Genomic DNA, 13,279 nt, shown 5'->3' with positions numbered 1-13,279 from the left:
CTGGGGGGGGGCGGGGGCGTGGATTTTCAATAACTCTGATTTTAATGGAAATGTCTACAATCAGCGTAGTGGTGTAGAGCAGGATTGTGGAGGGGTAGATTCCCCCTCCCTCAAAGAGCTAAGCAGTGCGATCTTTCTACCAGCTTCTTAACATGAATTAGTGCTTCCTATCTATTGGATTTCTATAGCGACTCGGGATTTTAAAAAGGAGTTAAAGTTTTGTTTCACATTAGAGAGTCTAGAATGGTTCATTTAAATTTGCTTTTGATACCCGCAACCAAGTAACTGATATTTCTAAGGTTTTTTTCCTACTTCTTGTCACAACATCATCACATTTTGTGCTTTTTTCCCTCCAGGCAGCTATGATGTTCAGCTCTGGAGTGTTTTGGATGGGACTTCTATGTATTCCTATGACAGCTTTACTTTTTGATGTAGTATACAAAGTGTGAGTACAGAAATGCCAAGGTTTACGGGAGAAAATACTGACTTTTAAGTGTGTGTTCTAATTACTAATATAAGAAAACCAAATGAAGATCGGCTCTGGTGATTATCTAAAATTATTTTTCACCTTGTTTGTTTTTGACAAACTTTATGACAAGTGTTACTAGTATTTTAAATGTTTCAATAATTGTAATGTCTTTTTAATAAATATTTATTGTTTCTAATTTGCAAGAACAGCTGATAAAATGTATTATTTAGACTTGCTTTATAATATTTCTTCTTGTAAAGCTTAATTTTAAGTCATCTGGGAAAATGGATTTGTAAATTGAATGTTTATATAAGTGTTAAAACAATCTGTTCTGCTACTTTCAAAAAGAGTAGATCTGGCAGTATTTTGTATTACTTACAGAGTAAAGAGAGCTACTTTTAAGACACTAGTAGATGAAGTTCAGGAGTTGGAAGCAAAGTCTGAGGATCCTGGGGCAGTTGTGCATGGCAAGAGGTACTGTAAAAATATGTAGATCATTGTCTTTTTTTTTTTTTTTTTTTTTTTAAAAAAGCTAAATATTTTCAGCCTTATACATGTATCAAAGACAAATGGTTATTTTTCAAAAACCATACAAACAAAAGGCATCTGTAAAGAGGTTTCAGGTCTACTAAGCCTGTATGTTTTTTCATATGCTTAGATGTAGGTTTTACCAAAGGCATTAACTGATGTGTTTCTTTGTAGCTGACTGTTATGTTTTTAGTTAATATGTATAGAACAAACTTGAGGTACAATTTTAATTCTGTCACTTTTGGCTGTGTTAACAATTAATATAAAGTGAGTTCAAACCTGCCTCTTCCACTAGTATAGTTATAAATTGGGCCTAAGCACACACACAGAAAAAAAATAGAATAAATTTTTAAAATTTGCTTGGTAGCATAAAGGAAAACAGCAAAACCTGTCTAGGATTTGCTGAAATTGAATAGAACAAGCTGGCTTTGTACCTAATGCCAGTCCAGGGCAAATAAATTTAACAAAGTTATTTCTTACCTCATATATGTTAAACTTAAGACTCCACAAGAATTTCCTTGTTACATCCTCTGTCACGGGTCAGGCAGGTAATTTGAAAAGGGAGAAGATAAAACTGAGAAATTGGACAATTTCTATGTGTAAATTCAGCATAAAGGTGTGCACTCACTAAAATACTTAAGACTTTTTAACCCTTGCTGAACTTGTAGCAAGCACTTGCTGAACAGGAGTATGAGTTCACAAAGCCCCTCTCTCCCCAGCTTCCAATTCATTAGTGCCATCTGACTGAGCTAGAGCTTTCTTTCCTTGTCTTCATTTTCATGAGTTTTATGAATTCCAAAAAGAGCCGAAACTGTTGATACTTTATTTTCCTGTTCGTTCTTCCCTTTGGACTGCTGTTTTTTTAGTATCCTCATGGCAAAGGGCTTAGCCAAGAAGGCTTTTTTCCTACCAAGGTATGCATGGAAAGAGACCAGAAAAAACACAAACAGCCACTTCTTTTATTGTAGGTTCAATTTTCAGGAAGCATCTTTTGTTCATAAAGATACTTAAGTTCCCTTTTTCCTTCAATCTTACTGTATCCCTCCTCCAGTTCTGTGGGAATCAACTTACTAGGATTTACCAGGTTGAAGACCAATTTACATTGGATACCAAGGTGATGACCACCATTTCTAATGGGTGGGATATCCAGCTTCTGTGAGTGTTTGCTCCTACTTATCCTTTCTTTTCCTAGAAATCATTTTCACAAGAATGTTTTGTCTCTAGTGCAGTTCATCTTCCCTGGCACCATAGACAAATACCAGGAGAGGTACCGTGAGGCCTGGAAACTCATCCCATCACCTGTGGAACACCTAGTCTAGTGTGATGGGCTACATAGGAGTTCATACCTGCATAGTGTCTCCCATCAGGCTCTATATGCTGTCTTTGTAGCATAGCTTCAGACTGGAAGTACTGCAGAATCCCCTAGTTGATGGTAATTCCTGCATCGAGCATACTTTTCCTTCGTCACTGCAAGATGCAACTAGTGCTTGCAAGAGGAAGTTCTCTTACCTTTAAAGGTGATCTACATTGATTGTTATGGATGCCTCTCTCCAGTGGCAGTGCTGATTCAGGCAGCTTCAGGGCAAGATCTTCCTCCAAACTGACCAACTCATATATCAATGTGCTGACTTTTGAGCCAGAAGCAATGTATGCTGTGCGCTCTTTTGCAAAGAGCAAAAGTTGTAAAAGAATAAATTGCAGAAAAGAAAGCAGATGTTAGTACTAGACAGTGCTAAAAGGGGAACATCTTGTGGATGTAGAAGGAAGTAAGGTCATGTACCTTTTTAGTGTTCCATACTTGCTTTCCCAAGACTTCTTGCATTCCGAAATTCAGCTACTTTTACTTCAGTTGTCTAGGCAGTACGCTCTTCCTTCACCCTACAGAATGTCTTCCAAATCCCATCTTACTTAGGTAAGAGGAACTTGGTGTTTTCACCACTAGTTTTACAATTATCTTTTTATCCCACAATTAAGTAGTTAGGAGGGCTTCATGAAGGTTGTTTAGTTACCTGCCAGAATGTCTTTCTTAGATCCATTCCTTCTCCACAAAGTCATTTTTAGGCCTGTATTATTTGAAGTATGCAAGCATCCACCTAACATGCAAATCAATGGATGTTAGACATCTTAATATCTCTGAAGCATTTATTCCCTCCATTACTTTTTAAAATAATATCTTAATTCAGGTGATAGAGCCAAAACTTCACCCTTTATGGAGAAAGTATTCTTTGTTGAAGGAATGGTCTGATGAACTGACTTACTTGCATCTTCAGAAATTTGATTGAACTATTGTAAACATTTTTGAGTCTTCTAAGTTGCAGAAGCCTGGATTAACTAGATACTAGTGCAGAGTAAGTAGTTAAATTGATAAGGAATGTCCTCTACATCTGTTTTAAATACAGAGACTTTATACATGTCTTTATACATTGTACATGAGACTTTTTTATTCTTAAGTTGTAGCGTTTTTCATGCAAGAACAAATAGTTATTTTTTAAAAACTTACTGTGTATTCTTCAGCACCAAATAATACCTTTCTAGTATGCATACCTCTGGAAGTACCATTTTATGTCATAGCAGAGTAAGGGATTTGTTCTCATGACATGCCAAAATAACCTAAGAAGATATAAATCACTGCTTGCTTAAGAAGTAACTGGGAAATAATGAGAAAGATAACTCACGAACTTCTCCACTCTGTCCATTCCCATCTTAAAGATGCTACAACACAAAGTAAGAGGCTCAACTTCCACAGATAACAGGTCAGGATTCTACTATTGGCTAGATGCTGTAATCGGACTGTATCTGAATGTTTACTTTGAAGTATATTAGTGTTAATTTTTATTGTTGTTTTTTCACCTAGAATATATTTGTTGCAGATTTTTAGAACTGCGTTGGCCTGATACTGCATGCATTTAAATACAACTAAGATTGTAAGGCTCTACCTTTTGATGTTTTTCCATCAAACAATCTTAGGATGGGAAGTTTTATTTAAATTCTAAATTTACACTTTCAGCTGTTTTCTTAAAATTCGGATAAAATTGATATTTACATTGAAATAATTTAAAATACTGTTCTTCAAAGATCTTTATTGTATTTTACCATATGCTTTAGAAGTAGAACATGCTAATTAGTCTTAAAATCTGTCATCCCTTATATTTTTACAGTGCTAATTTGAAAAGGTTTTTAGACTGTTATCATTGAAGGCTCAGGAAGAGCATTCCTGTCCTGTCTTGCTGTTTCAGTGTACATAAGGATGTGTAATGAGATTTTTCCCCAAAACTGTACAAAAATACTTTATTCTTTCTTCTCTAGGCAACACATTGAAATTGGTTTTATCATATATATTTGTCAGTTAAGGAAGAACATGTCTTGAGCAAGAAAGTGTGAATTTTGCACGGTCACTTTGCCAACAGAAAGTAAACTTCCATGTTGAAATAGTATTGACTTCAGGGTGCCTTGATAGATAATAGATAAATAACAGAGCAGCTTCAGTGGATTAACAAATCTGTGCCACAAAAAGTATGATTTTTATCATTAGAGCCTTTGTAATTGAAATGCCAAAAGGCATTTCTACTTAAAATTGAAATTACTAAGGTAAAAGGATACTTTTTGTATATAAACCATTGTTCAAAAACAGTTTTTCTGATACCTTGTATATAATGCTTAGGCAGAAACAACAGTATTAATACTTAGTACAAGAATATTTTTACGGAGTTGAATACTACATAGACTAACAGTAACATGAATAACAGCGCAAACTTGCGGAAATGTCTTTAGAGATGTATAGATGTATACTGCAAATGGTGCTTCATATAATCATTGTTTTTCATTCAGTCCACTTGGAAATTATTTTTAGACCAGCTAAATGGTTGGTCAGGAATATATAAAGTAGTAATTTTTTTTTTCTAAAAATGAGATTAATTGCCTGTGAATCTGTACATTTTATGTTCAAAAACAGTTAATATTCTGCTTGTCCATATAAGTATGCATAATGAGCATAGGGGTTTAGTTACTATGATTTATCATTGATTAATTATGAAACCATGTTTTCTTGGCTTTGCATGTAGGTTTTTAAATATGCTTTTGAATGGCAACAGGATGATTCATAATAAAGAGCCTGCAGTATTTCAAGTATAGAAATAGAGCAGAATTTAATACCTGAATAGCTGGAAGCACTTTTCTTTTCCCAAATGTATTTCCTACTTAATTTGTGTTTTCTGTACCAGCAATCAGATCTGTGCAGTGGAAGCTTCATTATACCTAAACTAAGAAATGTGCATACTTCATGTTCTTGTAAAACTTAAGGAAGTATTTTCAGTGCTTAGCATTTAAGCCATCTGAACATTTCATTCTGGAACACATGCAAAGAATAAGAAAAATGCTAGAATAGGCCTGCTATATTTTTAGTAATATTTATTAGATAATAGTTTTTTTATTAGAAAGTAACACCAAAAATTTCATAGAAATTTGCTGATTTCAACTCACATTAAGAAGTGCTTCTCAGATGTATTGCAAAGGAGATACAGTTGATAACTGTATCTAAGTATTCACTTGGTCTTCCACCTCTTTTGACTTCCCATCTTACATGAAGATATTTATTTATTCACTTTGTGTTTCCTTGTGGTTTAAACCTCAGTCCATAATTTTTATTAATCTTGTCACTTCAACAGTTTGTAGCTCTGAACTAAAAAACAAGGCTCCTACACAGCCTAGAGGAGCAATTAGGATTGAAAAAAAAAAAAAAAAGTCCCAAAGAGTTAGCTTATATAAACATGGAGACTAAGGTATGTCTCAATACTCCAACCTCTCCATTCTTGGTTCAGTCAGCAGATGCTGACTGCTTTCCTGGAATTGGTACCTAATTCCTTTTTTTACAAGGGAGTCTCATTCCATCTTTTCATTCAAAACACAGCCACAGAAGCAGTTTCCCCTGCCTATCCCCTTACATTGTAGATTTTGCAGTTAGCATTTCTCTATGGGTTTGGGAATAGTAGGTTTATTTCCCTGTTTCAACTTAGAAGAGCCAAGCTTTCACATCCTGGTATATGCTTTAACTACCAGACTGGAGGGAAACAGAAAGGGGAGGTAGACCACTAGTCTCTCCAATTTAACACAGTGGTTCAACTTCATGTATAAGAAGTATATACTCACTGAAGAAAGAATGAGCATTTCTAATTTAATGGTTTGAATGCTAATCTAGTAAGGGAAGCAATCTAGTTCCATTCCTTGCACCACTTAGTCTGGTTGGTAGCCTGGGAAGGTAAGTCTGTTGAGTTAACTGACAGTAATATTAAAAAGTAATTTGACTGATCAAAACTCAGTAATGTAGACATGTGAAATCTGTTTTACTTACTACGTCCTTACACAAGAGACAAATTTGGTAATCTAGCAAAACTATAACAAAATCAAATCACTATATACTCAGAATAAACATAAGATACTTTTTTTTTTTTAAGTGAACTGATTTTTAGACCATTTCACATGGGGAGGGATTTTTCAGCATTGGAAATGTTTCAAATGATAGGTTGGTGTTTCTCTGAAACACAAGCTCTAATTCACAGTGAATATCAAATCTAGAGGAAGAAGTTGAAGGTTTTGTGTGAGTTTTTTTAACATAGTCCCTTGCACATCTTTGATATCTTATCAAAATTGTCAGATTTCAAAAGCTTTCTGAGCTATGGCTAGTTTGCCTGTTATTTATTTAGTAATGTACGGTCCTATTTGAGAGAACTTTGTAAGAAAGATGGACGGTAAGGAAACCTGATATCTTCACTACTACATTCAGTTTGCAGCACTCAGCTGATGCTTGAGTCTCAGTTTAAAAACTGTTTAATACTTCTGTTTTCTAGTTGGGCTGAAATGGAGAATCACTTCAGTGACACTAAAGCATAATAAACGCATAACACAACAGACTCAGTACTGCTGAGAAGGAAGGAGATGGGCTGAAGTGACCAACCTCTAGTAGTAAGAGTAGTCTGTTATTTGGGTATGATCTCCAGGAAAACACCTTCTAGATTTTCATACGGAATACACCTTGCTTGAACACTTTCCATGGAAGTAATACGTTTCTGTACACACAGCTGATGGCCATGGATGTGACTTTCCCTCCATCTTCTTTTTCCCATCCCTTTGGCGTACAGTAGAGGCTAAGAGCACTGTCTTACGTAAGAAAAAGACGGTAATTCAGCCTGGCACTAATCAGGCCATGCTACGTCAAAAAAGCCAGTGCCTTCCCTTTACACCACATGTTTCTGAAGGAGCCACACTCAAATGTTTACGATATTATTCATTTATTTGTATTGTCAGCGCACAACAGTGCTTCAAATGGATTTTTTTGCCTGTGCTGTGACGAGTAAAAACATTACCAGGGATCTGGACTTCATAATCTGCCCACACACACGCTTTTAATCATCTTCTTAACAATTAGTTCAGGTGCAGTTGAAGAAGGAGAATGGACAGTTTTCATTTAATAATTATTTCTCATTTAACAGACTCAAAGATAAAGGGATACTGTAATTAGTAAGTAAATATTTTTCACATGTGTCCACTTTCTTTCTAGCTTAACTGAAAGAGCCCAACTACTGAAGAATGTTTTTAAGAAGAACCATGTGAACTTGTATCGCTCTGACTCTCTGCAGCAAAACTTGCTTCGTAAGTGTTCACTGACAAATAAAAATTAATATCCATTAATAATATAGAAGTAAAATTCTACCTTTCACCGCATTTGTTTGTAGTAAAGACGCAGTATCCTAAACCCAGCAGACCATGTTTTTTGCCTGTTGGTAGGTTTCTCTTCATTCCTGAGACACCGCGCAGAGTTCTTTCTGCTATTTTATAATTGCAAAATTATGTAGGAAATGGCACGGGTTTTCTACCTACTGGTTGCTGAAAAGAGGTTTATTCCCATCTATTGACCTTTGTTAAGTTGTTTTTATTAAAGCTTTAACAAAAAAATCAGATCAAAACTTAATTGGTTTCTATTTTGTTCTGTATCTGCAGATGGCTATGCCTTCTCTCAAGATGAAAACGGAATAGTTTCCCAGTCTGAAGTAATAAGAGCTTATGATACCACAAAACAAAGGCCTGAGGAATGGTGAAGGAACACAGCTCGAGATTTAGGCCTTAGCAGTTCCTTTTGTGAGACAGACTACTAGATCTTTGCTGTGAGCTGCGACCATGGCCCAGTTATCAGAGATTTAAAGATCTATGATGGTCTTGTTCCATAAAGTTTGGATTTGTGTATTCAGTAGACATAAGCACTGTGCAACTATACTGTAACACACCATCTCTAAATTTTTTTAACAAGTATTTGCTTAGTCTTTGTAAACAGATTGGAATTTACCTTGTATCTTGCCAGCTTGCTTATTTTACAATGAAGTTGAAACAATACTGGTCATATACTCGGAAGGCAATGGTCAAATCGCTAAACATACTTTACATTGACAGACCATTAGCATCTGTGAAGGTTTTTAAGTGTTAATGTAATTAAATACAGTTGATAACAAGCCTTTGATTTCAACAAGTGCTGAAAAAAAAATAGTATCTTAATGGTGTTAATTCACCTTCTTTGAGAAAGCTTTTGAGTCAAGATGTTTATAGATGTTTGTGTCAAACTAACCTAAAAACGTTTGCCAAAGAAGTTCCATAAATGTTTTCTGTTGTTAGAAATAATTTGAAAGGAAATTAACTCCAGTCCTGATCTCAGAACTGCATGCTTAAGTCTCCGCACTTGAGGAGAAAGATTTACAGTATAGTGAGTCTAATTTGAGTGGCCTTTATGGCATTTGCTTTCAAAACTGCAAGTCTTTGCACCTTTGGCCTTATACAAGCTTTTCCCTTATTTTCATTTAGTATTGCGTATGTTGAAAATGGCTGCCACCTTGTAAAATTGAGTACACATATTATTTTGTTCGATTTTTAAGAATTGCTCTGCCTTACTTCCCTTTAGCAAACTTTAATTATTTTTGTGATGCTTAGTTGTATCTGCTTATACTGTAGGTTCAAAACAAAGTTTGTTTTAACTTATTTTTAAAAATTACTTAAATTTTCAACATTTTTATACTAAAATTATTTGAAATGCATACATTGAAATAGCAAAGCATGCCCTTCGCTAGTCTGTGGTGTGTACTGTTTTATTTGCACTAAAGCCACTTCCTATGAAGGTGTGAAATACGTTGCAGCAGCCTCTTTACAACTTACTGGTCATACAGAATACCTATATACTCTCACTTTTAATGAAAAATGGAGAGGAAGTGACTACAGAAAAAGATACACACCTGGTTTAAGGGAAAAAAAGGGGGGAGGGGGTGTAAATGAGAACATTATGATAACTTTTTAAAGTGGTTATACTTGGTATTTCTCAGCTTACCACCTAACAACCACCAGGTTTCAAACTAAGAAAAGCTACTTTAACTTCAGAATTTAGTTAAATCTTGTAGCTTTTTGGTCCATGTTTAATCCTGAGTTTAAAAGCCACCATAATGACACTTAAAATACATTTTTCTATAGTAGCAGTTGGTTTTATTTTTAATTAAATTTCTGTGCATTACATAGAAATTATCTTTTTTTTTTTGCTTTGAATGGAGATCAACTAGATGGAAAAGCAGAACAATGACATCCCCAATGATCTGTTAAATTAAGAATTTCCTCTTTGCTCTCCAAATCATCGACTTTCAACTTAAAAGTAACAAGTCATCTAATCCCATCTTTTCTCTGCCCTCCTTCATTACCCTTATACTTAGTAAAGGTGACTTTACCTCACCTTTCATCTAACTAAACACTTAACTTACAACTTTATTGCACTATCCAAGTTTCTTATGCTCTGTTCTGAAGGAAACTTATAAATGCACATGGAAAGCCCAACAAAAGGCACTATATGAAAGTACATATTTAGGAAGGCGTATCACTGGGAAAACAGTCTGCATTTCATATGCATGTTATGCAGTGTCTTCCTCTCACTTTCCCGGAGTGATCTTTAAACAGAAACAGAAGACACAGAAACAAAGGGAACGTATCCCACTAGAAACAGTACTGCCAGTCAGTCATGCAGACAAGAACTGCCTTCAGAAAAGCCATTTCAGGCATAGATAAATAGATGGATCAATATGGGAGGGCCAAATCACTTGACCTAAGGCAAGAAAAAATCTGGGGGCATGCCCCTTTCCTAAAATGGGGATCCCGATTTTCTGTCATCCAAGGGACAATGACCAACTTCAAAACATTTCTGAAATTAACCATGACACTGTTGCTCCTTTATAATCTTTCAGTGTACTTAACTCATATAGAATGACTCAATCCATACATACATACCCTTTATGGGTAAATTTTTTATTATTATTGGGCTTTTTCTGCTCTAAATGGTTTAATTGCTGATTTTGCAGAGAAGGACATGAGGAGTAGAATACATTGTAAAATATTTACAATGAGAAATTTACATGATGTCTTATTCGTCCTATGAAATAGAATTCTGTCTCACCATTGTAATAGTTTGTGGAAATAACACACAGTACATCCCCAGTTTAACTGTCTTAAAAAGGAAGAAAGCAACTGAAACAGCTCTAAGATCCTAAATTTAGACTGTAATTTAAGGATTTTAAGATAGTCTTACCACAGCCTTTCATCCTTATGTCTTTACAGACTTTGAAGTAGTATTTCACGAAGTGCATTTTCCAGTTTTATTAACTTCTGATGGGTTTTTCTCCTGCCTCTATATTTTTTCTGGTAATTAGTGGTTGGAAGATACCACTGCTTGGAAATAGTAAAAAAGACAATGTGGCGATTCTAACTATCTTTTTCGATTGCTCATACAATTCCATTTTAAAATGTAAGATCATCTTAGCTATGTGTCCCCATTTTTAAATCAGGTCAAGTATACAATACGCACTTTATTTTCATGTTGAGTACACAGTAATATAATCTATTACCATCCTGTTAGTACATCATATCTTTGTTAAAATAAGGGGATTGTGTTGATGTTTGTTTAAAGAAAAAAACGTTTAGGCAAAAATGCTTGTAATGATGCCTCTGTTCTTACTGTTTGAAAATTCAGATTTGTTTTAAATATAGAATTCACATGGACTTTTCCATCTGTTTCATGTGCACTGCATAACAATTACAAGTTAGTATTAAAAATTTCCATCAAAAAGTTGAACCAGTGCCACTTAGAAATCGGGTATCTTATATAAATACTGTTACTTGATTATTTTTAAATATATACATATATATATAAATGATTCAAAAGAGTAAGTAGCAGGAAACAAATTTTAACAAACCTATTGGCAGTTTGTATTTGGAATTTTTTCTTGCCATTTCCTAATTTTGCACTTATTTTTGCAAAGCAGTTTCAACAGATTTATACTTACTCATCGTGCTATTTGTATAAAATGATAAATAAAATATTTTGAAACACTAAGAGATAGCTGAAGATTCCTGTATGTCCACATGCATCCATAAAATTCACCGTGTTACAAAGATGCACGTTAAGTGTCTTAAGACTTCTTTCATTTAGACCCATCTTGAATGATGAGTAATTTCGAATATGTGTTAAATTTAAGGAGAGAAGTTTTTTCCCTTTTTTTCTTATGTATTGTGTAAAAGCACTTGTAGTTCTGATTAATTTGTCATTCTGTCTGCATGAGGCAATATTTCTAAGTGTTCTGAGGCAATGCATGGTGGTTGCTGTTCCCTGTTTTTTAATGCCTTTGTTAAAAGTCTGCTCATAATATATGGAGAAGCTAGCGCTATGTAAGCAAATGAGTTTGTCAGTTCAACTTTCTTGGTACTGGATGTTTTCATTGGTAACAAAACTCAACAAATGAATTTCTCCTTCCCCCCCCCGCCCCCGCCCTCACTCCCCCAGTTTCCTCGCTGTTAACTGATAGATCTTTATTAAACAAAGGAATATTTTAGCATTCCAAACCTGGTTCCTGCTTATGCAAACCGATACTCACATAGGCCTCGACTGGACTGTTTGTGAGTATAAGGACTACTCATCTGAGCAATGGTGTGCAAAGTTGGGCACTTTGGAGGGCTGATACTTTAACTTAAATGAAAGCATTTCCGAATAGAGAGTGATCTGTAATTGCAAAGCTGTGACCAGAACAAATTTTTTTTAAATCATATTTTATGGTGTTTCTTTATTGTAGAATAGAAGCCATAAATGCATTAATATTGTTTTTCTACTTCAATGTAATTTTTCATTAAGATTTTCAGTGTTCAATATGTATGAACCGCTGCAGAAAGCGGTCAGTATGTAATAGCAAAATTTGCATTCAAGGTAAAGTGAGGTTTTACAGCTCCACTAAGCCATTACTGCTGAACCTGTTGTGGAAATTATGAAGCTGCATGAATGAAGACTTTTTGACTTGGTGTTTATGGTAGTTTCTCAGGTTTAGTTTTAACTGGATGTTAAATGCACTGTGTTTTATAAATAGTTCTTCTCTTTTAGTAACACATTCAGTTCTATGCAGTGTTACATGTCATTTGGCATTTGGTGAATGTGCATGTTTTGAACTGCAAATTTTAAATGTTTTGTCTTTTAATTGTTAAAAAATGAATAAACTTTGCCATTAAATGAAGAAGCTTTGTTGAATTGATTGGTTGCAAATGCTAGGGATTACTTTCAAAAGAAGAGACCTCATCACTCTTGTTTTTGAATTCTTTAAAATGGGACACATCAGAAATAGCATTTCACAAATAACAGAGAATTGCTGTGTTATTAATATAAACTGAAAAAGTAGAAAATGTTTCAAATTTTTTTAAATGCCTATTTTGAGATGTCTCTCTCAGTTCTCATGTGAAGCCTGGAAGAAGTTTAAAAAGAAAAAAAAGGGAGCACCAGAGTACAATTTAGTGATTTGCAGCAGAGCCCTAACATACTCTGGTGGTGATACCGTATTTTGAAGAAGGATGCAGTACAAGAATGATAGAGTGTGAATAAGGAAGCATCATCTCCTTTTTCAGATGCCAGTGATAAATACTGTATCCTTTGGCTATGACAGTAGTGGGTATTTCTTTCCCCAAACAGTGCCCACCCACTGAGTAAAAATCAATGTATACAAAGCTAAACTGAGTTTTGGTTGTAGATAGGCGACTGATTCTTTATATACACACTAGACAATTTATAGATTCTGTATTCTCTAATAGATGCATCTTTCACACTGTTACTTTCATGATACCCAGTCTTTAATGGTAGAGCTGCTTAAGGAGATTCCACCTCATGGTATGTCACCACCTCTATTACTCTGGCAGTCATGAGGTCATTGAAATTATTCAGGTTGTAATCCAGTT

The 13,279-nt window shown here is 34.8% G+C and overlaps 1 protein-coding gene across 11 annotated transcripts in view; it reads left to right on the top strand.

Annotated features, from left to right (window-relative positions):
• ATP8A1 (ATPase phospholipid transporting 8A1) overlaps positions 1-12,561 on the top strand; it is a 128,545-nt gene extending 115,984 nt beyond the window's left edge. For 10 of the 11 annotated variants that reach the window (XM_075025122.1, XM_075025112.1, XM_075025082.1 and 7 more), the window contains 4 exons: positions 357-445; positions 851-943; positions 7,551-7,642; positions 7,991-12,561. In XM_075025122.1, coding sequence (XP_074881223.1) covers positions 357-445; positions 851-943; positions 7,551-7,642; positions 7,991-8,088 — 372 coding nt within the window. In that variant the 3' untranslated portion in view covers positions 8,089-12,561. The remainder of the gene's footprint in view (positions 1-356; positions 446-850; positions 944-7,550; positions 7,643-7,990) is intronic. The other variant, XM_075025131.1, reaches the window with a different exon arrangement.
• The last annotated feature ends 718 nt before the right edge of the window (positions 12,562-13,279 follow it).

Source organism: Buteo buteo, chromosome 1 (genome assembly GCF_964188355.1).
Source record: "Buteo buteo chromosome 1, bButBut1.hap1.1, whole genome shotgun sequence".
Classification (NCBI taxonomy): Eukaryota; Metazoa; Chordata; class Aves; order Accipitriformes; family Accipitridae; genus Buteo; species Buteo buteo.
This window is presented reverse-complemented; position numbering and strand designations above follow the sequence as displayed.